The sequence below is a fragment of the Penicillium arizonense genome (genome assembly GCF_001773325.1).
Source record: "Penicillium arizonense strain CBS 141311 chromosome Unknown PENARI_contig002, whole genome shotgun sequence".
NCBI classification, from domain to species: Eukaryota; Fungi; Ascomycota; class Eurotiomycetes; order Eurotiales; family Aspergillaceae; genus Penicillium; species Penicillium arizonense.
The window spans coordinates 1,604,404-1,627,514 of NW_019173279.1; the positions used below are offsets into that span (position 1 = coordinate 1,604,404).

Here is a 23,111-nt window from a genome sequence, read left to right on the forward strand (position 1 = left end):
TGCCTTGCTTTGTTTACGGGATTTGCCCCCTTGATAGCGGCTTCATGTCTATAGTAGTAGTAATTTATATTATGTCGGGCTTTGAGGGCATTTGGATTGTGGACTTGGTGGGCACATACCGTGCGCATTGGAGGGAATAGCTGCTGCACTTGTACTTTGTATGCGGTGTGGGTATATGATATGACTATTTGTCACGACTCCATATTCCCCAGCCACTGCTGATCAACTCGCGTGGAGGGCCCGCTACCCGGTGAGTTACAGGGAATCCCAAATACCTCAATTTGGGGAGAACATACCTTGGTAGAGAGGGTTCTTGTTACTCCAAAATGATAGACGGAAAATGATTCCATCTCTCACCGGGCCCCGGAACCCACCATCCAGTGCGCTGGAGCCAAAGCTGATCCAGGATCATGGAGAGCAATCCTTCAGCCATGCCACTCGATCGGGACCAAGCACAGATCACCAGCGATGATTTTCGGGGCGCCTTTTCGGGCAATTTGTCCGTCTTTGCATTGCTCCATGAGGCCTCGCGGACAGGACATTGGTCCGGGGCTCAGGGATGGACGGACACTAGAGACTAGGCTGGCGGGCAATCTGAGCTGCTGGGAACGGGAGATGGTCCGTGGAGAGGGGGAAATGACCCAAATTAACGAAGAAGGCGTGGCATGCATGCGATCGCGAGCATCAGGAACCGCTGTGGTGGAGTTTAGGAAGCTTTGGGGTGAGGGGCCGGGGAAGTTGTTAGTTCCTCAGGAGAGTTTGCACTATCCACGAAAGAATTTAAGCGATCTGGAGCAGGTGATTGGCTGTGGGAGAATGCAAGGACCTCAAAACTTTCGTCAAGCTAAAGCCTTAGCATATCCAGGTAGTTGGGACTTTATGATGCAATTCCGGGGACTACTCGGGCTCCATAGCTATACTGTAGCCTAATATCGCACACATATTCACTCTTGGTGTTGTTTGAACCGCTTCACCTGCTTTGATCTCCTTTGATACACCTTTTTATGATATTTGAAATGACACCAGCCCTTATGCAGACAATGACCACGTTTTCCACCTGAAACGAATGTGGAAAATGACTCCGGAGCAAGGGAGTCCCCGACTATCGGCCTGGTCCAGAACGAGTGGAGCGCGAACAGTGCGCTGGGAAAGAAAACAATTCGAGGTCCAAAATGCGAACTGTGCAAGGACCAACTGTCACGCCCACGCTGGGCTCCGTGCGTAAAAGACTTCCGTCAGCCTTTCCCGCCAGGGTTAATTGCATTGTCGGGACCAAGTGGAGATGTAGTAGCGAAATTACGTCTATTTTATCTTCAGTTGAAACCCGAAGAACTCGCTTACAGACATGTCAAAACAAAGCATTGTTTCCTGCATAACAAAGCCGAACAATACAGTAGTTCACTCTCCATATAGCGCATATGGAGTACAGCTCCTCGGACCTGTAGGAACCGTCATAGACGGCCCCTCGGTCCGGGCCACGATGGAGAAATAATTTCCTGCAGTTTCAGATTGCTTTTTCTGTTCCTGCGTTCAGTACTGGAGATTAGAGGTACATATTGATTGATTTGGAGTATCGAACATTATTGAAAGCCACCGGTATATTTGGAATGGTCTTTTGGGGCCTAAAGGTTGTTGGGGCAAAGGAATAGGAGGCAACACGAATGACAACTGAATGAGGCTTGGTGAAGAATTTAGTGTTGCGATCAGCATAACTATTGTCATAGCACATGAGGCGGACTTTTGGCAGTAAGCTGATCTCCTATTTAGGTGAAAGCAGGCGTGAGGTTCGCTTCTTGAAACTTCTAACTATAGCAAGATAGATTGGGAATTCCAACACACTGGCACTGACGAGAAACAGGCTCGATGATTGCCAACTTTGACCTTTCCCTTGGGACCCCGTGGGCCCAGCTAACCCTAGTTGGTGTTTGACAGCTTTAGTGCCTCCGGACCGCCATCCCCGACCCGCGGTGGCTTGCTGGGGGTCGAGTCTGGACCGTCTTTTAGCGAGCTGGAAGAGGTTCAAGGTTTCATCGGGGCACTCTCACTGGTCGAAACAGAAGTACAAGCGCAAAATAACCCTTCCAGATGACCCAACCCCGACAATAAAGCTACCATTCGGAGGGGTCTGGCCCCAAAAAAACGCCCCGACAAAATGGCGGATGCAATATGACGCAATGCCCGTCTTTGTCGGTCCGATCAGTGTTCGATCAGGGTGCATCATTGATCGATCGTCGTGCGGCCCATCGGCTCTGCACAACAGCAATGCACCCTTGTGCCTTGTTGGTCCGCTTGCTCTTGTATGTCCCGAAGATTCAAATAGAGTATGGAAATGAAAAGGCCTTGACACCTCTCAGGTCTTGTACTAGATTCGGAATGCACTCATCTCGAGGCAGGTTGCCTCCAGTACCTTTGCTCGCACCGATATGCAGCTCTAGAAACAACGATGGTCTCGATATAACTTACTCTGCGAACAGACTCATTCCCTCTGTACACCCCCCCTTTTGTCCACATGCTCGCTCAAATAGCTCAATGATCATCTCATCGATACGAGCCCAAATCCAATAGTAGCACAATCGACTTTTGAAGCGAACTATGAAGTTGAAGCAATTTCCAGAAGTACGAAACAGCCTTCCTGCGCTTTATATGCCTTTTTATGTTTTTATGTTTTATTTTTTTTCTTGCTCCGTAGCGGTGAACCGAACTCAACGGGACTTTGTTCATTTTTTCCAGAAATGAAACCCTAACTGTAGATCAGTCCCCCTATACCGAATCAAGTCTGTTTTGCAGTTATCCCCATACCCCTCTCAGCCCCCACTCCCGTCAGCATACACCCGCTGTCACATATCCGCCGAGTCCGCCGAGTTAACGCCTCACTTTGGGTTTCAGGGTGATTGCATCGCCGAACAGCGCCGTGAGATCCCTTGCCCGATCCTAGCGGCAAAGGCGGTGTTTAGATTAATTACCCAGCCCTGTCACGAGTGGGGAACTCATTGATGTTTGCTTGAAACTACATGCGGGAACTGCCAAGCTGTCAAACTAAGCACATTCATCAGTGTCTGCAGATAGAAGAGAAAAAAAAGCAGAGTAAAATCCACAGGGACCATCCATGTTGCATACTTAAATGTGCAGCTATTCTCGCTCCTTCAGCTGTGGCGGTGCCAGACCTCAAAATAGCACTGAGCCACGTTGTGGCTAGCCAGGGCAAGGATCAACTGTACTTCCAATAAAAAGCTTTCATTGGCAGGTGTCAGGTGTCAGGACCCTGGCCATAAAAATAGGGGTTGTCTCAAGTCTAGACCTTGAAATTCAATCCCGAAGATCTGGTACGCCCGGAGTAATCCGCCATTTCAAATGTAACTGGGACTTTTGAATCGATATTCATTTTTACTATCCGACGCCCATAGTTCTTGATATCCACGCTAAAAGATAACAGCGCCTTGAAAAAAAAGCAAACAAACCTCCCTAAGCACTAGGAGGGGTTTGGTGGGGACTAACAAAGAATCAAAATGTCTACGCCTATGCTACGAGATAGCATTGAGACCGTTGGTTTTAGGTGAAAGACAGTACTGCGCTATGTAACTGAAAGAATGACAAATAACATAGGGCGGCCCTAAATGATTAGCTCTACTACAGTGCTTTATTCGAGTGCTTTTTGGGATAACCTAAAAAATCTAATTTGACCGCAGGGCAGGCAACAGTTTCGCGTAGGTTGCTTTGCGTCCCACTATGGAGCAATGATTTACAGCCGGAGCCGTTAGTACACTGTGTAGGCAGGACGGCAATTGTCAATGTTACCGAGGTTACGGTAGTAGTCAAAATCCCTTGAGACTCGTCAGATTGATCAGAACTCGGATGGAGTATCAAAGTACACAATCTGATCGGAATAGAGCACCGCTTGTGTCAGAAAACTCTGCTTGCATCCCCGATCTAGCGTAGATGGTGGAACCTGGGCAGAATGTGATCCCCCTTTGTAATGTCAAGATAGCCATGTAGTGGGACAAAACTAGTTCTAGAAAATCGCGCCTGTCTCTTTTTTGTGTGTTTTTTATCGAGCGTTTTAGCCGTTGATGTCTTTGTTCAAGCGTGAATTTTGACGTCTTACTATATTATCCCCTGTCATCCCAATCTCCAAATCTCCAAGCCCGAATAAACCCACCAGAGCGGGAGATGGACGCGTTGACAGCAGCTTGGGTTCTCCTGGGCCCTTTATTAGCACAGACCCAGGGGGAAGAATTGGGGAGCTCCGTGGCTGCTGATTGGGCTGTCACAAATACGTCTGACATCAAAAGTACCGCGCCAAACCCGCCGTGGGATAAATACTCGAACCATTTTGCGACCGGTTTCTTCCCCGGGAGAGGGGAGATCACGCTGTACAGTAGTATTCAAATGTCAAACCGTCTGTTATCTCGTTTTGTCCTAGAGCGTCTTATTTTTATATATTTTTTTATTCATCGCGGCTAGAAGGGGAGTGTAGGCGAGAGTTACAGTCATACTAGCAATATGGCGGCCTATACAGTACTTTTTCTTCGCGTACGCAAACTACAATTGTCTCTTTGATTTAGCGAGATTTGAGGTCTGATCTCAGGGGTTTTTTGACATTCCAGCTGAAGTGGCCACCAAGATCCCCATTGCCTACCCAGTTCCTGTCAGTGAACGGAGATCGACATACGGGATCAAACCAAGAGAATGACACTTTATCGGCGAGTCATCTCCATCCCAGGATCCAGGGTGTTGGGCCATGCATACGCCGGATCTTGATAGGTTAACAGTAAATGGGAACTGACAGGCTCATTCGTTGGTTGGTGGAGGGGTCACAGCTACTAGCGCACCGGGGCCCAAGGGCTAAGATCCGATCGAGAGACACAAATGTTACAGATAATATTTCATATATATATATATATACACGTATATTCTAAACGGTACTTTCCCCCAGATCCATGAAGGGGCAAATCAAACTCTGACGGAACCTCCGAACTGCACCTGTGCGTCCAGGTACAGGAGCCTGGCAGGATAGTAATTAGGGCTAATCTCCCCAACGTAATAACTGTTCCCACACAGAACACACAAAGAAATGAACTAGTTGCTTACCACAAGTCTGGACCAGAGAGATTTAGTATGGGCCCTCGTATACCAATGGAGATCAAGGGATCTGATCACCTTATGGAATTGACAGAAGCCATGGCGTCCCGGAAGCGCATCCCCCAGTTCCCTTGTGGGGGGTCGATCGATAATCAGCGCCACTTGGGTTTGGCCCGACATGACACTAAGATAAAATAAAATAAATATATTAAAATTTATAAAATAAAATAAAAACAATTATGCGATCTACAAATAGTAGGACAGGGATGCAGGATCGGGACTGGGCCTAACACTCACCTGCATGTCGCTTTGAAGTGCGCCAATCTCGCTGCATGCATACGATGAGGGATGCCCGCGGGCTTTCTAGGATCATCCATGCTGCGTATTGCTCTGGTTTGGAGTCGTGCTTTTGTCATTTTTTTCCAATTGCCTGGAACCTCTCTGGAAACTGAAAAAGGCTTGCATATCCCCATCTGTTCTCTCTCTTTTTTTTCTGTACAGAGTATACACTTCACACTACATCCTGGATATTTATTTAACATCCCACTTGACCCACCCTCCCTTCTAAGATATTTTATTCTCATCTGCCCCAACCCGGCCTGTGTCACCTTCGTTTACTTGCGGGAACACAGTGGCTTCCTGTCGCTCCTGCATCCCGGTTGCCAACAGTCTGCAGTCATCCGTTTGACTCCATTGAGACTCTTGCACATTGTGATCTCGAGTGTGTGAGTACATCCCGGCGCCAATCGTTACATTTTCTATGGCCCTGTTTGCAAGAGCTTGATTCCCGTTGTCCGGCACGGCATGCGTTTGTCCTACCAGTTCCCGCGCGGGAGCGGGGAGGGCTTTCCAGCCGTTGGGCTTCCATATCCATCTCTGCTTGTGGTCCTAAAACAGTGGCAAGCAGTAGACTGACGCGAGTCGACAGATTTAGTGTCAAGTTTTTGTCAAGACTAAATCGCAACTCCCTACTCGAGGAAAAACAATCTCTATAAAGAGCACATTTCTCGCCGGAACCTTAAACGCCATCAGCCTCTTGATACATCACGCCTCTTTTAGTATCTTGATGTGCCATTTTGACTGAGATTCTATCACTCAAGCCGAATACGTCCCTGCTACCGTATCAACATTACGGCGAAGCATTTCTGTGTCTATCTATACAACAATGGTTTACAGTAAACCAAACCCTACAACTGGCGCCATGAAGCGATCCGCTTCAGCCCTCGAAGGACCTCCCGGATGGGACGTTGCTCCTGTATGTTTGTCTATTACTATAGTATTGGATATTTACTGACATCTTCCAGCCCATGATGACACATTCTCGCTCATCATTCCGTCCTCCTCATACTCACTACGCCATGATCTACCTCGATCATGACGGTAAGCTCAAGGTCGACGAGTCTTCATCTATTCAGGAACACAACGCGACTGTGTTCAGCCCAGAAGTCCGCCAGAACTTCCTCGAGATTCTTGGGGAACGCATTGGCTACCATGCACCCCCTCGCCGTATGTGATCTGATCCTGGCTCCTAACAAAGTATACCTACTAACACTGCCACAGAGACAGTAGACGCATCTCCTCGCCGGGTGAGGCGCCGCAAAGGCAATGCTCCCTCTATTTCCGAGGACCGTCTCTCTGAGCAGGCTTCCGACAGTGAAGACTTCTCCAACGGCTCCACTGAAATGGTTCCTCTCCGCATTGGAGACAGCCAGAAGGTTATGGCTTACTATGAGGGTGCCCTCAAGCACTTCCAACAACTTAACTGCCGCATGGTTGCCAAGGCATTCATCAAGTTCATCGAACCTCGCAAGCAGGTCCGACACCCTTACAATGGTGGCAAGCCTCCACCAGGATCTGCCCCCGGTACCACCGGTGACCCAGAGAAGACCAAGCCGGAGTGGTGGCCCCCAGGTGTCATGCACAAGGAGCCTGACCACCTGCGCAAAGAGTGTATGTACTACCTATCATATCACCAGGGCCCTATTTGCTAACCTAGTAACAGACCGCATTGAGCTTCTCCTTCACATCATCCGTCATCTCGGTAGCTACGGTATCACTGCCGACAAGCTCAAGGAAGTCGCTGGCGACACCAAGCGGAGCTTGAAGCACCCATCCCACGTCGAGATCATCTACGAGATCCTTCGTGTCCGCAAGATGGAAGAGCGCCTCGAGCGCGGCGAAGTCGACGCCAACATGATCGTCTACACCATGAACCGTGGCCCCAGCCCCAAGGGCGACGAAGAAGAAGAGTCCAACGACGCACCCTCAGTAACAGTCGAGGAGCCCGATCACAACGTACAAGGGCTCATGACGCCCATCTCCTCAGTCGAGCAAGTAACCGCCGCCCTCACAACACCCATCGATGCCCTCCCCGCCACCCGCTCCCTCCCAGGCAGCTTCTCCATGCCCGAGCCTCTCAGCTTCGAAGGACCCCGCCAGGACCGCCCCTACTACGCCACGCCACCCCAATACACAGACTCCTTCTCCTCACAGCCAATGCTCAGCACCCCCGTAACAGCGGAGATGATCAGCCCCCACGACGTCTCCGTCTTCGACTACTCCAGCCACAACGCCTTCCCAACCTCCACGCCTGACCACCAACGCGCCGGTCACTACGACCCTTGGGCTCCTGCACCCACATTCCGCCAGAATATCTTCGGCACTGTCGACTACAACGCCGCACCATCTAGCCAGCCCATGTCCCAGCCTTCAATGAGCTACCACATGCCCATGGCCCCTCACCACATGCACGACATGTCACAGTCTCATGTTGATCAACGATCCCTGCCTTTCCGCACGGGGTCGCTGGGCCATCCTCATCCCAATGGCTTGCCTCTTTCCCACCCCGTCTAAGGTGCTCAATGGCCGGGCTGGTCCCGATTGATTCTTGGTTCTTTGGTCTGTCCTGGTGCGACGATTCATGTTGACGTGGAGGAAACCCACTTGCCTAAGGGCTTTGGGTATTAACGAACGTTATATGACTGATGGTTCTGATAACCACACTTAGCGCTTGTCATAAGGCCTTGTCAGGGGAGTTATTGTCTTTACTTCATATCATTTCGATGTGGTTCACTCTGTGGATTAAAAAATTTGGGAGTGTCGTTCATAAGAAGGTGCTGGGCAATTGGGTTCTGTTTTCTTTTTCTCTTTTATTTCTTTCTGAAAATACTTTGGGTTTGATATTGATTTCTTCTCATATTCCGGACTTTCGTTTTGTGTTTCTTTTCTTTTTCTTTTCTTTGGGTCTTGTTTCTTCACCTTGTCGGTGATGACCTGGTTGTCTTTTCATAATTGGTTCTGTATATGGGTTTTTTTGGCTCGCCGATTTGGATATTCGGGCTCTCTGTTGATAAACGAGATTTTTGGTAGATACTTGGGAAATTCTTTGCTGTTTATAATATCACTTGAAGTCTATATTACCTCATTTCTATCGTAATTTCCAAGGATCTTTGTTATGACTCATAGGTTTGCTACATCCATGGATGTGCCTTCTACCGCTAAAGCTCTTCTCTTTCTAGAAATCGAGGTTTAAATATGCTAACTAGTACAGTAAATGGATTGCTTAGAGGTTGCATGGTAGAGGTTCTCGTATTGTTGTATTCTCGTATTATTCTATTGATTATACCCTCAATCACACGAATTAGGGCTCAATGAAATACCTCAATAGACAATTCGGTACGATTGAATAGACCCATTGTCGCTGTAGAATGCGCATGACCAGCCGAATAAACGCCAAGCGCGCGGGCCCGTATCGGCCACTCACGGCGGAGCAGCGGAGTGCTCTCCGCCTTAGAAGCTCCGTGAGGATTGCGGATCATCTTTGTCTTCTTCAACCCATTTTGTTGCTCTGTAAGTGCCTGCTTTGTTCCTCTCAAGCCGCTTGATGAATTCTTGCACTTGTACTAACCGCCAGGGACCGCAGTTCACCCAGCACCATCCTCACCCGCAAAGTTCGACGCGCACGCATCACCGGCTCGAACTCTCATCGCGACGGTCGACCAGCTTGCGAGGCTGTTGATGCCTTTCAACCAAACCGGTAGATCGTGACGGCCATTTTTCTTTGACAGGTACCGTAATCCCCCTTGTCTGACCTCATCCGAGTCCGCTTTGTTCTCTCGTTCGTCTTTGTGCCGGCCACCTGTTGCGCGCGCGCCGCGGCAACTTGGGAATATCCGGCGGGCAATTGTAATATAGGCAGATGGGCTGACTTCGCTTTCGTCGCCTCGGCGGTCACCGTCTCCGGCGAATAGCATTCTTAGATTCCTCAACATTCGATCGGCCTTTCGCATCTCACCAGAAATTGACCCCAAAACCAACCGACAACCGAGATCAATCTGAGAAGAAGATCAGCTCTGGAGTCGCTGAAGCAGGAGGCGGCCTATCCAATTTCTTCCGCGATCTGCGGGCAGGATGGCTAGCCCGTTCAATCCTTTTGGCGGTGCCGTGAGCAACGGCCAGAGGGGAGGACGAGGCGCGCAGGGCTCCGTTGGTAGAGGAAGAGGAGGAAATTCTGGGTTTGCTGCGACTCAATTCCAAGGCAATAATGCGCGGGGTGATGGAAAGGATCGCGGGCGTGGACGAGGTAGAGGTCAGAGTCAGTATCGGGGTCGGGGTCGTGGTCGCGGCGCTGGCGCTGCGAGCCACACTGTAAATGGCACACAACAAGCGACAGCAGGCAACCCCGGTGCTACCACTTCTCCATTTGCGCGATTGAATCAGCAAAACTCTTCCGTCGCATCTCCGTTTGGCACGCAGCCCGTCCAGCAATCTCCGTTCTCCGCTCTTCAAAAGGCCTCCCCGGCTTCGAATTTCTCCAACAACCCATTCGCCAAACCGGCGCAGAATATGAACCATCAAGATTCAGCGGCTTTCAGTCGCAATGGATCTGGTGGGCCGGTGGGAAATGCGTCCTCAGGCAATTACCAGGACCGTTATGACAAGGTGGGCAAATCCCCGAATGACATGCGACAGGGAGAAGAACTAACCAGAATTGCAGTTGAAACTCGACCGTGCCAAAGAGCGCCAGCGAGCAATCAAAGATGGACAGATGGCAGACCCCAACCAGCCGACGTCGTTGAAACAGGCAATCACACCCGTGGGAACCTGCACCAGCATGTGCCCCGAATTCGAGCGTGTTGAGCGAATCGTGCAAAAGATGATGGACAAGTGCGAAAAGGTAAAGCTTCTTCTCCTGCCTTTTATTGACCCCCCGCTCACCCTCTTCAGTACTTTGACCCGGCGACCAACCAGCTGGAAATCATGGAATCCAAGATGTTGAAGCGGTTTCGACGCTCAGCTGCTGGTTATGATGAGCAATTGCCCTCGGATATTCGGACACCAAAGACCCTGTTGCAGAGTATGAACTACCTCATTCGTTATGTTGTTGGTGGCAGTGAGCCATTGGCCATCATCCACAAGTTCGTCTGGGATCGGACACGTTCAATTCGCAATGATTTCTCGGTTCAGCAACTCACGCAAGAGGAGGATGTCAAAATGGCAGTAATGTGCCTAGAGAGAATTGCGCGCTTCCATATCGTGTCTCTCCATCTTCTTTCGAACCCCACAAACGAAGAGCAATTCGACCGTCATCAGGAACGAGAACAGCTCAACAACACTATGCTCTCGCTCATGTACTACTACGACGACAACCGTGGACGCATTGTTTTCCCAAGAGAGGATGAGTTCCGTGCCTATTACATCTTGTTTTCGATTCACGACCAGCGCCCCGACCTGGAAGCTCGTGTCCAGAAGTGGCCAGCCGATCTACTCGCCTCTCCTCGAGTTCAAGTGGCCCTCGATCTCTTTGCTGCTGCTGGCAACACCTGGGAATACCAGGGTGCTCTTGACGCTCGTCGGCCAAATGCCATTGCTCAGGGTTTCTACACCCGTTTCTTCAACATTATCAATTCCCCAAGCGTGCCCTATCTAATGGCCTGTGTGGCAGAGGTTTACTTCAACCACATTCGTCAGACAGCAATTCGTGCAATTTGGAAGGCCTACTGCCGGTCTCCTGTTTCACAGCAGGCGAAGAACGAGGAATGGACTGTAGAGGAGTTGACAAGAGTGCTACATTTTGATGACTACGAACAAACTATCCGGTTCTGCGAAGAACAGGATTTGCAGCTTGCTCAGCACGCTGATGGTGCACTTTATCTTAACTGGGGATCTCGACCAGTTGACTCCATCGGTACGTGTTCTTCCATCCCAAAACACGTTCAACCCTTAAACACGTTGTCTTCAACCCTCCACACACACACACACACACTCTCTCTCTCTCTCTCTCTCTCTCTCTCTCTCTCTCTTTTTCCCCCACCCACCTCCCAACAACAACAGCTCTTTCCCCTCCATATTTTGTCACCCACTAATCTTTCGCAGGTTTCTCGCCATCATCCGATCATTCGTACTCTGAGACCTACGTCGAGTCAAAGCGTGCAGGCCGCTCTCTGGTTGCCGTCATTCTTGGAATGACCATCCCAGAAGCGGCGAGAATGGGCATGCTCGATCGATCACTCCTGGCTAAGCGGAAGGACAGAGCGTCTGACCTTTCCGATGACAGCAGAAGTCTTTTCGTGAGTGATGATGAGAACCAGACACCAGCCCCAGTGATCGAGCCCAACGGGTTCGTTGACAACACGTCGGCTTCTGATCTACGCACTGCCTCTGAAGGCGCCCAGTTCCCTCCTGTCGCCCCGTCTCCCTTCCAATCCCCCTTCCCACCTCCTGCTACTCAGTTGTCAAACCCTTTTGCGCAGGCTTCTACGTCTGCTTCGCCATCTCCGTTCTCCTTCTCGCAGTTGGCGGAACCAGCTCAGAATGTGGAGGCTCCTGCTGTGACTACTTCTGCGTCTCCTTTCTCGTTTTCGAAGCCTGCGGAGACTCCTGTTGCGAATACTGTCTCGCCCTCACCCCTGGGTGGTTCCTCGAACCCATTCTCTTTCGCCAAACCAGCCGAGACTAGCCAGAAGACGGAAGCACCTGTCACCCTATCTCCTTTTGCTACCTCATCGTCCCCGTTCTCCTTTGCGAAGCCTGCTGAGAAGACGGATGTACCTGCTGCAACCCCTGCTGCCCCATCTCCTTTTGCCCCTGTGTCATCGTCTATTTTCTCGTTCCCGAAGCCGGCGGAGATGGATCAAAAGGCCGATGCTGGTACCGCAGCTACTCCTACAACATCCTCGCCCTTCAAGGCTAGCAGCTCTTCAGAGACTTCTGCGCCGAAGAATCCATTCGCATCTTTGAGTTCCGGCACGTCTCTACCATCCTCCCAACCAAACCCATTCGCCGCCTCTCTATCCGCGTTCAAACCTCCAGATACAACCCAGACAACGGAGACACCCGCGGTGACTGCTGCTGCGCCGTCTTCGATATTCAAACCCAGCACTTCCCCACCGGCGTCGTCCACTCCGGACTTCTCCTTCCTGAAACCTTCTTCCTCTCTACCTCCCTCCACCGCAGCTCCTACCGCCGCATCTCCGTTCAAATTTACAAAGGCACCGGAAGCAAGTCAAGCGGAGACACCTGTGGCGGCATCGACTTCGGTACCAGCTTCGATATTCGCGACCAGCAATACATCTGAGCAGTCATCAACCGCATTCAATAACCCTTTCGCATCTCTGACTCCCAAGACATCAATTTCATCTTCGGGTCCGGGGACAGTTGCTCCCTCTGCTGCTCCCTCTGCCTTTTCACGGCCCTCGGAACCCAGCGAGAAGGCGAAGGAGCCAGTTACGGCGTCAACCACTGCGAAGCCCCTCTTTAGCTTTTCAGCCGGTAGCACAAATGCCGTTCCTGGGGTATCGAATGAGGCGGATACTTCATTCGTAACTCCAGCGCCCCAGCCAAATGGGAAAGTTGATTCTTCTGCGGCTGTATCATCTACGCCACCCACATCTCCTCCGCCTGTCCCTGGAAGTCTCCCCTCAACTTCACCCAAGACGAGTGATACCCAGCCTGCGAAAAAGCGTTCCCTCGCATGGGAACAATGCCCCACACCTGAGCAAGTCTTGTCTTCTTTGTTCAACTACACAGGCCCTCTCGCTTCTTCCGCACACGCCAAAAGTTTATCTCCTAGCCAGTCAATTTCCTCACAATCTGGGCAGGCATCCAAGCTCTTCGACGCCAAGTCCTCTACGTACAACCCTTTGACTAATCCAACGGAGTCATCGAAGCCTTTGTTCCAAGGCTCAATTGCACCAGGGTCTTCGGTGCAGCAAGCTTCGTTAAAACGGCCGCATGATGATGACACGACCAAGCAGCGCAGGCGCTCTTCTCTGAAACGTCAGTCCACCGGTGCATCTTCAGGGAACCCTTTCAAACGCTCCGTGCATTTCGAGGCACCCTCCACCCAACAGCCACAGGAAATGCAAATGAGTCTCTCGGAGCTCTCTCAATCGGATGGTAAGTTAGGTAACATTTTACTTTGTGGTGTCTTACTGACTGTTTCTTCTAGCCCGAGAGCCAAAGGCAAACGTATCTCAAAAGCGTTCGCGGAGCAAGACGACAAGCGTACACAAGAAAAGATCACTGGATGAATCTACCGAAACCAAGTCGAACAATGGCCCGAGTCCCAAGCTGGTCAAGGTTTCGGATCCTCCCACCTCAGAAGAGCCACTTTACCCCAGATTCTCCCTGTCTAAGGTCCTGAGCGAGCCAATGCCGAAGCTTCCAATCCTGGAACGCCTTGAAAGAAAACTCGCAGAAACAAAGGCTCTAGTTGAACCCAAACCCCTCACCGATCAAGAGAAGAAATGGCTCGAGGAACAAAAGCGGATTCGAGAGCGCCAAGTCCAAGAAGACGAAATCCTGCTATCCCGTGCGCGGATCTTAGCCCACGAGCTGAAGAACGGACCCGGAATCTTCGATATTCCAAAGGACATGCCGTACTCCCCACCGGTGGATCCCCCAATCAACCATCGTCGTGCTGCTTTACTCGAAAAGGTTCGCCAACTCATGTCCCAGCCTAGAATACCAATACTGATTCCCCCGCGCATTGAACTACAGTCTAGCCCTCATGGATACACACTCAATTATGCACCAGATACACCTGGCCGTGCATCATTTTCCCCTAGTCGCTCCACGCACTCCACGCACCCCCGCGTTGAAGCCAGATTCCGACGCACCGCTTCTCAAGGATCGAGTTCTATCTCTCTGGGGATTGAGCGCTACAGACGTGAGAGAGACCAGAGGGCTGAAGCTGAGAGAAAGAGAAAAGAAGAGGAGAAGCAGAAAGCAAAGAAGGAGAAAAAGCTGAAGAAAGAGAAGGAGAACCAACGTGTGGTTTCGGTTGAGGATGATGACGATGTGGTGTGTTTGGACTGATTCCCATGCACCCTCCTCATTCGTCTTCTATTGTTTCAATTACCTTGAGTGTCTTTTTTTTTTCATTGAACATTGTTTACTTACGCATTTGTCGGGACTTTCACCTTAACTAGGTGTTACATGTTTGCATAATGTGAAGGCGCTTTGATGTACGATTTCTTTTCTATTGAATATCCATAGGAGGAATTTTAGCTTATCATTTACTTCAATTTTTCCCTGGCCCGAGGGAACTCATACGGTGTGCCATAGATGTGTACCTCTACGAAGTTGCGGTATGTCAAAGCCGGAACATAGTGGGAAGAAAGAAACATATCCTCGAGCTTGACCTCTGTTGAACCGCCGTCTGTATAAACCACATAAGAAGGTTCTTCCATGCCCCAGTCACCCCAATCCTGATCATTCATCAGATATTCGCAAGAAGCAGCGAAGCCAAACAAACAATCTAGATAATTCGTCATGAAAGATACTGGGCTGGCGTGGATAAGCCATGGTTCTCACAGCGCTTTTGCAAGTGGATGTAGTTGGTTAGGAATCTCTGGACTTGAATGTCCTTTTGTATCTCTCTTCCAACGTTAGTGCCTGGGCGCCGAATGACTCAAGTATCGGAACAGCAGACGTTCAAGCTAAAGCAGAACTAAGGCTGCACCTTGCTCTTTCTTGTTGTACCAAATCAAATGGGTCTTACTGTCCATCTACTGTATAACAATGCCATTAGCTGGGTGGAGATTGGAGACTGAATCCTCAGGCAGAATTATTTATAAGATCCTCGGCACGGCAGTTATCGACACCTTCCACAACATCCCACAATTAACGTTTGCTGTGATGGCCGAGGGCTGAACCAAGTAATCAATTGAATCATCTTTCGGGTGTGCTCAACATTTACCAATCACCATCATTCTGGCCAAAATTCTGCCCGGCTGCGTCCGCGTTGGGGCCATAACCCACGGACTTCATACCTCGACCGCGCCCAGGGTATCAGCGATCTCACGCGCATACCCCTCAAGGCCCACCAAACATCCCGACACAAGGCAAAACAAGTTCCATTTATTTATCCGAACTTTTTCAAGTTCGCAATCCCTCGAGATGAGGATCGCTACGCTTCAATTCGACCCGAAGCTGGGCGATGTCAAAGGCAACATCGAGACAGCCAATGCATTGCTGAAGAAGGGCAAGGCCATCTCTATAGATAGGGAGCAACCTGGACTCGGCCTTGGTATGGACTTTTTGAAGCCTGATGTTCTGGTGCTGCCCGAAATGGCCTTAACAGGTACGTACCTGGATGAGGCGAATATCCCTTTCATCGCGAGTCTGCGATGGGAATGGCTTCAACTAACATTGATTATAGGCTACAACTTCCCTTCATTGGAAGCAATCACACCATACCTTGAAACATTTGGTGATGGTCCATCTTCCTTGTGGGCGCGTGAAACCGCCAAACGTCTGCAATGCATGGTTTGTGTCGGATATCCAGAGATCGAAAAAGATCCCCAAAATTCTGGCCATACCACATGCTACAATGCCCTTCTTGTTGTTGACAAGAATGGCGATTTCATCCATAACTACCGCAAAAGCTTTTTGTACGTGTGCGACGAGCCGTGGGCGGCCGAGGGTGATGTCGAGCGAAGCTTCCGTGAGCTCAAATTTTCTTCCTTAGAAAGGTTATCTACCATCAAGGAAAATCAGCTGTTTCCCGAAACGAACGAAAAGCAAGTTGCAACTTCATTTGGTATCTGCATGGATATCAACCCGTACAAGTTCGAGGCGCCATTTGACAAATGGGAATTTGCATCCCGGGTCCTTGACTCCAAGTCCCAGCTCGTTATCTTGTCTATGGCGTGGACCAGCATGCTGAGCCCTGAGGAACTCGAGGATTTGAAGGACAAACCTGATATGGATACCTTCAACTATTGGCTGCAGCGGTTCTGGCCGCTGATAAAGAGGAAAATGCAACACGAGGTGGACCTGGACGGCGGAGAGGCGCCCGATTCCCCAAAGAGGATCGTCATTGTCTTTGCAAACCGGTCGGGGGAGGATCCACCAGCAGACGAGACCAAGCCACCGGTGCAATATGTGGGGTCCAGCACTATCCTCGCCATTACGCAACGACTGGGGAAAGATGCAGATGCAGGGTCAGGTGCCTCAGAAAGTGAGACAGAGGATGACCTCCCATTCGACGTGAAGATACTGTGCTGGGACATGCTAGGCGCGAGGGAGGAAGGTATTTGTTTCGCAGATACTACGGCAGATCCAAAAATGGTCTTTGCCCTGAAGCGGGCATCCAAGTAATGAGGCGCACACCGAACGCGTCAGACTCTCCTACAGATAAAGCAGATTCTATGAACGGGGCCAAGGTCGACCCTGGTCGGGTTTCCGTGATACATCACTCAGAAGAATTATACACGGTGTATATCTGTTCAGTGTTATGGCGATACTGGGACTGACTGGTTGCCACAGTCGCATCATGCGCAGATGATCCATGTGACAGGGACTTAACCTTGACATCCAGACGAAGATCATCGAGATCGTCAACATCTTCAGGCAAACGCTCAGAGATTCTGCAACAGATGCAGTCTCATGATCACTGGATCTTCATGAAGAGCACTAGAGACTAGTGAAGACCCTTTCTGTCTAATGCAACCCTTTGGAGATGGTGTGAAGGATTTTGGGGGGAATATTAATGTCTCTGAAACATGTGATTCTCTCCCCCACCCATAAGAATGAGGGGGACCAGATGTAGACTGAGAATAGAACTAGGAGTAACCTAAAAGGCCGGGTGGATTGAAAGCGGACTTCTATATCACAATTTGAACTAGGTCATCCCACTTTGTTCACAGTGCCCTGCATCGGGAGAATCCCCTTGATCTAGGCCATACATGTACATACATGTAGGTTTCCTTCGACGGTCCGACCCCTCGCAGTCTAAGACCCGTGAGTGGCCTTGGATATACCGGCACGTGATCCGGGATTTCCCCCCGGCATCCGGCGGCCAATCAGATCATGCGAAAGGGGGTGTGCAGCGGAGGGGCACGGGATCGCTACACATGACTTGCAGAGGGAGGCGACGAGGCATTTCAGTGTTATCTTCAGCTCGATTTGTTCCTGAACTTCCCCGGTTCTCTTTGGTTGACAACCGGAGGAACTGGAGGAACGCGTGATTACCTAATATCAGGTGACTTTTCTGCGCTGTTGGTCTTTCTGCCGGGACGGACCCTCTTCGCAACCACATCTCCTCGCCACGTGAGTTCCGTCTTGACTTGCCTACTCTACATCTCCAAGAATCCCCCCCCTCTTCAAGTAAATTTGCCGTGTTTCGATACATGGTCAAATCGATACCGCCGCTGGCTATCCAATCCATCAATTTCTCAACTTTCCAATTTCCGTGCCCCAATTTTCGAGATTCGGGGTTTCACAGACAACGTGACCTGTGTCTTGTTGTTGGCAGGTGACTTGCTGTCAGGTGATAAAGAGGATCATCCCAAGGTACGGCTCCATCGAAACCCATCTCCATCTAGTTTCCCCCATGTCATCGCATACGTCGCGACGAGATGCTCATCGCGAGTGCCCTTCACGATGCTATCCCCCCCTGTGTGACGTTCGCTGCCTGCAGACCACCATGACGCGTTTCTGATGTCCTCAACCCTCACGGGTGTCGCGAGATGTCGCGTCGGATATGGTGCTGGACAGAGTCACTGCCCTGTAGAATCATCTTTGCATTGCCGACCGCTGCCAGGCATCGCTGGCGATGGCAGAGCCTGACATGGCCGGCCTCCCTGAGATGCCGAGCGCGTCTGACCCACGCGTCTGTTTACTTCGCGGGGTGCCCACTGATCTGCCCCGAGTGGCTTGGCCTACGCATCGAACCTCAAGGCTGCATTGACATTGACATTCCCGATCATTGCCTTGTCTTATTGTCCGAGACTGTTTCACTTGCCTGTTGCCGACCCCTGACTGACTCTTACTATCAGAAAGTGATCGCCTTTTAGGCTCAGTATGTCTGATCCCACAATGAACAGCCCCGACAATGGATCGCACAAGCGCAAGAGAGATGGCTCAGAAGATCTAGGACCTGATCCTCAGCGTCTAAACCGCTCGTCTCACGGTAGCAACGGCAGCATGGGAGACAACCAGCACAACTTCGGTCACAGTGGACTTGGCAACTATGACCATGGTCTTCCCAACACTGGAGCTGAGCTCAACATTGACCAGCAGATCCTTCAACACGTTGGCCCGCAAAATGGTCTGTCTGATGATAACGCGCTGACAGCCAACGCCAAAGCCGCCCTCGCTGCACACACCCCTCAACACAAATACCCCCCTCCTCCTGATGCTGGATTCGATGCGAGCAACCTTACCCAGGGTCTGTCTTTCGATGAAATGAACCAGACTCCTATGGGTGGCGCCCACAACCACAACTCGACTGCTGCTGCGGTCTACGCCGCGCGTGAGGCACAAAGCATGAATCAGAAGCCCACTGTCGGTTCTCCGGAATGGCACCAAATCCGCAAGAACAACCACAAAGAAGGTACGAATGTCTTGAGCTTTTGTCGCACATCCCCGTACTAATCCGTCTGAAATAGTTGAACGTCGCCGTCGTGAAGCTATCAACGAAGGCATTAACCAGATTGCCCGTCTCGTGCCCAACTGTGATAAGAACAAGGGCGCCATACTCCAGCGTGCCATCGAATACATTCTCCAGCTACAAGAAGAGAAGAAGAATACCGAGGAGCAGTTTGAAAAGCACAGTCTCACTGCCAACCACGCCATTGCCGAGATTAGCAACTCCAACTCCAAGCTGAAGGGCGAGGTCAGCCGACGCAACAACCTTGCTTTGAAGTGGTTGCAGCGTTGCCGCGATGCCGGTCTAGAGTTCGATGACTATGAGGACTCAAAAGAGCTAGAGACACTGGAGATGGAGTAGGCAATCTCTGTTCTTTCTACACGTGCTACGACTATTGCCTGCTAGGAGGTTAAGACTTGAACATACCCTCATTTCCCTGTTGTTTTCCAATCTGTTGTTCTGCTCTTGTCTGATCTTTTCTCCTTTCTGCCATGTTTTCCTCAATCGATATGACCCTCACCATGGACCTATCATTACCCCCGTGTCCCCGAGAAACATTCTACCCCAGGCATGCTGAATGTTACCCTTTTTTTTATCTCCCCTATAGCTTCCTTCGCGACCCCTTTGCGGTGTTTCCTTATTTCTGAGTCCCCTTGATTCTCTTCTCACAAACTTGCGTTTGTACGCTATTCGTGGTTTTTCTTTTTTTCCTTTTTCCCCTTTTTCTTTTATCATTTCTTAACTTTCATCTTTAATGGATAGGCTGGCGAAATCTACGGATGGGATGGGTTCGCTTGGGAATGGAGCTGCGGTACAATATGAGTTATTCTTCAATATTTTAGAAATGGTGTCATAAAGGCTGCGCCACTTCCACACTACGTATGCGGTGAGATCGGAATCCAGGATTAGCGTGCGGAGATAGGCTACCCCTCTATGATGTAAACACGCCCCTCCAGGCTCCAGGGGCTATTTAGTTCCTGCACTTCCCCTTCTGCCATTTACTATATACTATATAACACATACATCATGCCGGATTACATCGTAAGATCCCGCCTATCTGCACAAATGAAACAAGAAAAGTAACCATTTCAACAGATTACATTCAAACCGGATGCCTCCGACAACGAGATGCAGGAGTATGTATCACACAATCCCCCTACTCGACGCCGGATACTAATCTCTCGTTTAGATTCAAGGACCATGCCATCGATCAGGGTGGATATATCGTTCAAGAGTACAGCTTGATCAAGGGCTTTGCGTGAGTCTCCCACTAACGTACTAACATACTAAGTTATATATACACATAGTATGTCTCGATATTACAAGGCACAATAACTGATTCTATTGCATTTAGTGTTTCGTTCAGTGAGAAAATTGTCACTTCTCTCGAGACGCACCCTCTCGTGGATAGAGTCGAGGAGGATATTCAAGTTCAGACACAGTAATCTGTATATCAGATATTGGATATTGGATATTGGATATTGGATATTCAGGTGGAACGGAGATGAGCAGATCGGAAACTACATATAACGTACGTTAACTCAATTTGTACATGTGCATGTATGATGAGATAGATGTACGGGCGTCGGTCAGCCTATAAAGTCTTAGTGGAGTAAGTAGGGCGGGCCTTCCGTCCTCCCCCGGCAGTATTTGACCACCGAACCTCTCCCCTAGGCTTTACCACCATAACTCAATCTCCATCATGCCCAACTACATCGTAAGCTACCACATATTATTGTTTTCCCAGCAAAGTAATGACACGAAACCCTAACTAACAATGTCAAACTCAAAAGATCTACTGCAAGCCCAAAGCCACCGAAGAACAGGTGCAGAAGTATGTATCATATCACATACCTACCTGCACGGAAACCTAACCTAATATCCCTCGCAGAGTCAGACAGGATGTCCTCGACAAGGGCGGTAGGATCGGCCATGAGTATTCATTGACCGGGGGCATCTCGTGAGTCGATTTTCCACCACGCCTTTTCTTTTCTCGATATCATAAGACGGAATGACTGATTCTGATTCTTTTAGTATTACCTTTGACTATGATGAAGATATTGTCAAGCCCTTTTATGCTCACCCTTACATTAAGCGTATCGAGAGGGATTCGGAGTTCGCCTCGCAGTAATTTGGATCTCGGATATCGATGTTGGATGTGAGGTGGGATGTGTGAGCTGATCGGAAATCTTCATTACATGGACGTCTATGGGTGACCATCTTCGCCTATTGGATCTGTACAATAGCGGAGTTCTTAGTTCTTTATGCTCTACTGTACCCTTCTGATTCATTCTCTTTGTGTGCTGTATTACTTACATCTACTGTATTCAATTTCAATGATGTCATAAACCATTCCGCTATGGACCTTAGAGATAGGTACAGCGTTCAATGGTCTTGAAGGTAATTTTTATAAGATGTGCGGAGTAAAGTGATAGCTGTGTTGTTTAGCTTTAAATATACCATGCGAGATTAAGCTTAAATGACCTTAACAGGCGACCATGAAATTTGTAAAGCATATGACAATTCTAAGTAGACATCACTAGCTATCATGTGCTCAGTGCCTTTAGACGAGAAGAATGTTTTTAAAGAGAAAATAGCGTTGAATTCAAGATAGGTTTGGGAGGAGCATAAAAGTGCATCATAGAAGCCTTGGAAATTATGCAAGGACAATCAATGAAATAAAATAGAACCCCCTCGTAAGTCCCAATCCTAAATCAAAATGAAACTTCCTAGGAAAGGTTCGACGAAGCAGTAACCTCAGAGCCAGAGGCACAGCCAACATTCTTAACAACAACAGTCTTACCGCTAGATCCGGTAACCCGCACATCAACAGTATCCGTACCGAACCCAGACGAGTCCTCGAAGTAGTTGTAGTAAGTACGGGTAGTGCTCTTCCACGAGCTACCACCATCGGTACTGACCTCAAGCTTGGTGACAGCCTCGTTGGCATTGATGACCTGCATGGAGAACCAGTAGGCAGATGTACCCTCCTTGTTCTTGAGCTTGATGGGGCCGTCGAGGTCGCAAGAGACGTAGGACCAGTCGATGTTGATCACGCCGGCAGAGATGTCAGACAGTTCAGCGAAGGCTGACTGGAAGAGGTCCAGGTGGTTGCTTTCGCATTCGGGGCATTGGTCAACGACCTATTCAAGGGAAGCGATTTGTTAGGCTTTGGGTTTTGTGGAGTGAGATATTTATGTTCAGGGTTTAGACTTACCATAGCCTTGATGGTTTTACCGTTCGGGCCGGTGACTGAGACACAGGAGCCGCAGTTGGCGGCGTTGTCCCATCGATCGGCTGAAAGGGCTGTGCCGAAGAGGGTGCTTGGCAGGGTGTAGCTGGAGAACGAGCATGTTCCGCCGGACACGTTGCCGCCGTAGAAGGTGGCTGAGCCAGAGTTTTCTCCAGAGCTTGACGAGGAGGTGGTAGAAGTGGTGCTTACAGCCTTCACAACAGGTGCCGCAGTAGTCTCGACGGCAGCAGCTTCGGCCGAAATGGTGGGAATTTGGGCAATTACAGCTGCGGCGGCAGTCTCGGCAGCGGTGGTAGTCTCAACCGACGAAGTAGGAACCTGAGCAACAACCGGGGCAGCGGTGGTCTCAGCAGCAGCGGTGGTCCCAATTGAAGAAGGAGAGATGAGATTGATAACTGCAGCGGACTCGACAGCAGAGGTCTGGACGACAGCGGCCTCAGCAGCAGTGGTCTCAGCAACAGGAGCCGAAGAAGTGGTAGTCGAAGAAGAGACCTCAACCGCAGCCACAGGGCTCACAGACTGAACGAGAGCAGCGGTAGACGATGGAGCCACAGTAGACTCGACAGTAGCGAACGCAGTCGATTCGGGGTAGATGGTCTTGTAGTAGACGCTCACAGTATAGCCCTTAGGACATTGGCCGATATCCTCGCGGATACCAAGAGGGCCAGCGGAGACAGTAGCAGCGCCGAGGAGGGCGACGGAGGCAAGGCTGAAATACTTCATTGTGGATAGTTCGCGTCTGGCGCTGAGTTGTAGAATATAAATTGAAAGAATTGAAGTGGGCAGTCTACAGTATTGAGATCAGAAGGGACAAATACGTCGCTTCTTGAAAACGAAGGATCGGACGTGCTGGATGCACTATGGAAGGAATGGACGGTCTGGGGTGAGAATCCCAGATTGGAA

At 49.9% G+C, this 23,111-nt stretch overlaps 8 protein-coding genes across 8 annotated transcripts; 6 read left to right on the forward strand and 2 right to left on the reverse strand.

Annotated features, from left to right (window-relative positions):
* Positions 1-6,244: 6,244 nt before the first annotated feature.
* PENARI_c002G10994 (uncharacterized protein) lies at positions 6,245-7,932 on the forward strand (the record flags this gene model as incomplete). The annotated part of the gene is made up of 4 exons (XM_022627891.1): positions 6,245-6,334; positions 6,384-6,585; positions 6,640-7,029; positions 7,082-7,932. The coding sequence occupies 4 exons, from the start codon at positions 6,245-6,247 to the stop codon at positions 7,930-7,932; spliced, it is 1,533 nt and encodes a 510-aa protein (XP_022492373.1).
* Positions 7,933-9,002: 1,070 nt separating this feature from the next.
* On the reverse strand, positions 9,003-9,332 carry PENARI_c002G10717 (uncharacterized protein; the record flags this gene model as incomplete). The annotated part of the gene is made up of 1 exon (XM_022627870.1): positions 9,003-9,332. The coding sequence occupies one exon, from the start codon at positions 9,330-9,332 to the stop codon at positions 9,003-9,005; it is 330 nt and encodes a 109-aa protein (XP_022492655.1).
* A 157-nt stretch (positions 9,333-9,489) lies between these two features.
* Positions 9,490-14,397, forward strand: PENARI_c002G03816 (uncharacterized protein; the record flags this gene model as incomplete). Its single annotated transcript, XM_022627392.1, has 5 exons — positions 9,490-10,020; positions 10,076-10,255; positions 10,306-11,266; positions 11,455-13,476; positions 13,529-14,397. The coding sequence occupies 5 exons, from the start codon at positions 9,490-9,492 to the stop codon at positions 14,395-14,397; spliced, it is 4,563 nt and encodes a 1,520-aa protein (XP_022492950.1).
* Positions 14,398-15,480: 1,083 nt separating this feature from the next.
* On the forward strand, positions 15,481-16,683 carry PENARI_c002G05001 (putative protein N-terminal asparagine amidohydrolase; the record flags this gene model as incomplete). The annotated part of the gene is made up of 2 exons (XM_022627484.1): positions 15,481-15,664; positions 15,743-16,683. 2 exons carry the CDS (start codon positions 15,481-15,483, stop codon positions 16,681-16,683), a joined length of 1,125 nt encoding a protein of 374 aa, XP_022492398.1.
* A 1,704-nt stretch (positions 16,684-18,387) lies between these two features.
* PENARI_c002G11591 (basic helix-loop-helix domain-containing protein) lies at positions 18,388-19,315 on the forward strand (the record flags this gene model as incomplete). Its single annotated transcript, XM_022627932.1, has 2 exons — positions 18,388-18,919; positions 18,975-19,315. 2 exons carry the CDS (start codon positions 18,388-18,390, stop codon positions 19,313-19,315), a joined length of 873 nt encoding a protein of 290 aa, XP_022492329.1.
* Positions 19,316-19,981: 666 nt separating this feature from the next.
* PENARI_c002G01243 (uncharacterized protein) lies at positions 19,982-20,400 on the forward strand (the record flags this gene model as incomplete). The annotated part of the gene is made up of 4 exons (XM_022627212.1): positions 19,982-19,996; positions 20,051-20,091; positions 20,145-20,213; positions 20,310-20,400. 4 exons carry the CDS (start codon positions 19,982-19,984, stop codon positions 20,398-20,400), a joined length of 216 nt encoding a protein of 71 aa, XP_022492200.1.
* A 257-nt stretch (positions 20,401-20,657) lies between these two features.
* PENARI_c002G06849 (uncharacterized protein) lies at positions 20,658-21,086 on the forward strand (the record flags this gene model as incomplete). Its single annotated transcript, XM_022627596.1, has 4 exons — positions 20,658-20,672; positions 20,749-20,789; positions 20,847-20,915; positions 20,990-21,086. 4 exons carry the CDS (start codon positions 20,658-20,660, stop codon positions 21,084-21,086), a joined length of 222 nt encoding a protein of 73 aa, XP_022492263.1.
* Positions 21,087-21,684: 598 nt separating this feature from the next.
* On the reverse strand, positions 21,685-22,931 carry PENARI_c002G03907 (putative extracellular cellulase CelA/allergen Asp F7-like; the record flags this gene model as incomplete). Its single annotated transcript, XM_022627404.1, has 2 exons — positions 21,685-22,098; positions 22,173-22,931. The coding sequence occupies 2 exons, from the start codon at positions 22,929-22,931 to the stop codon at positions 21,685-21,687; spliced, it is 1,173 nt and encodes a 390-aa protein (XP_022492340.1).
* Between the last annotated feature and the right edge of the window lie 180 nt (positions 22,932-23,111).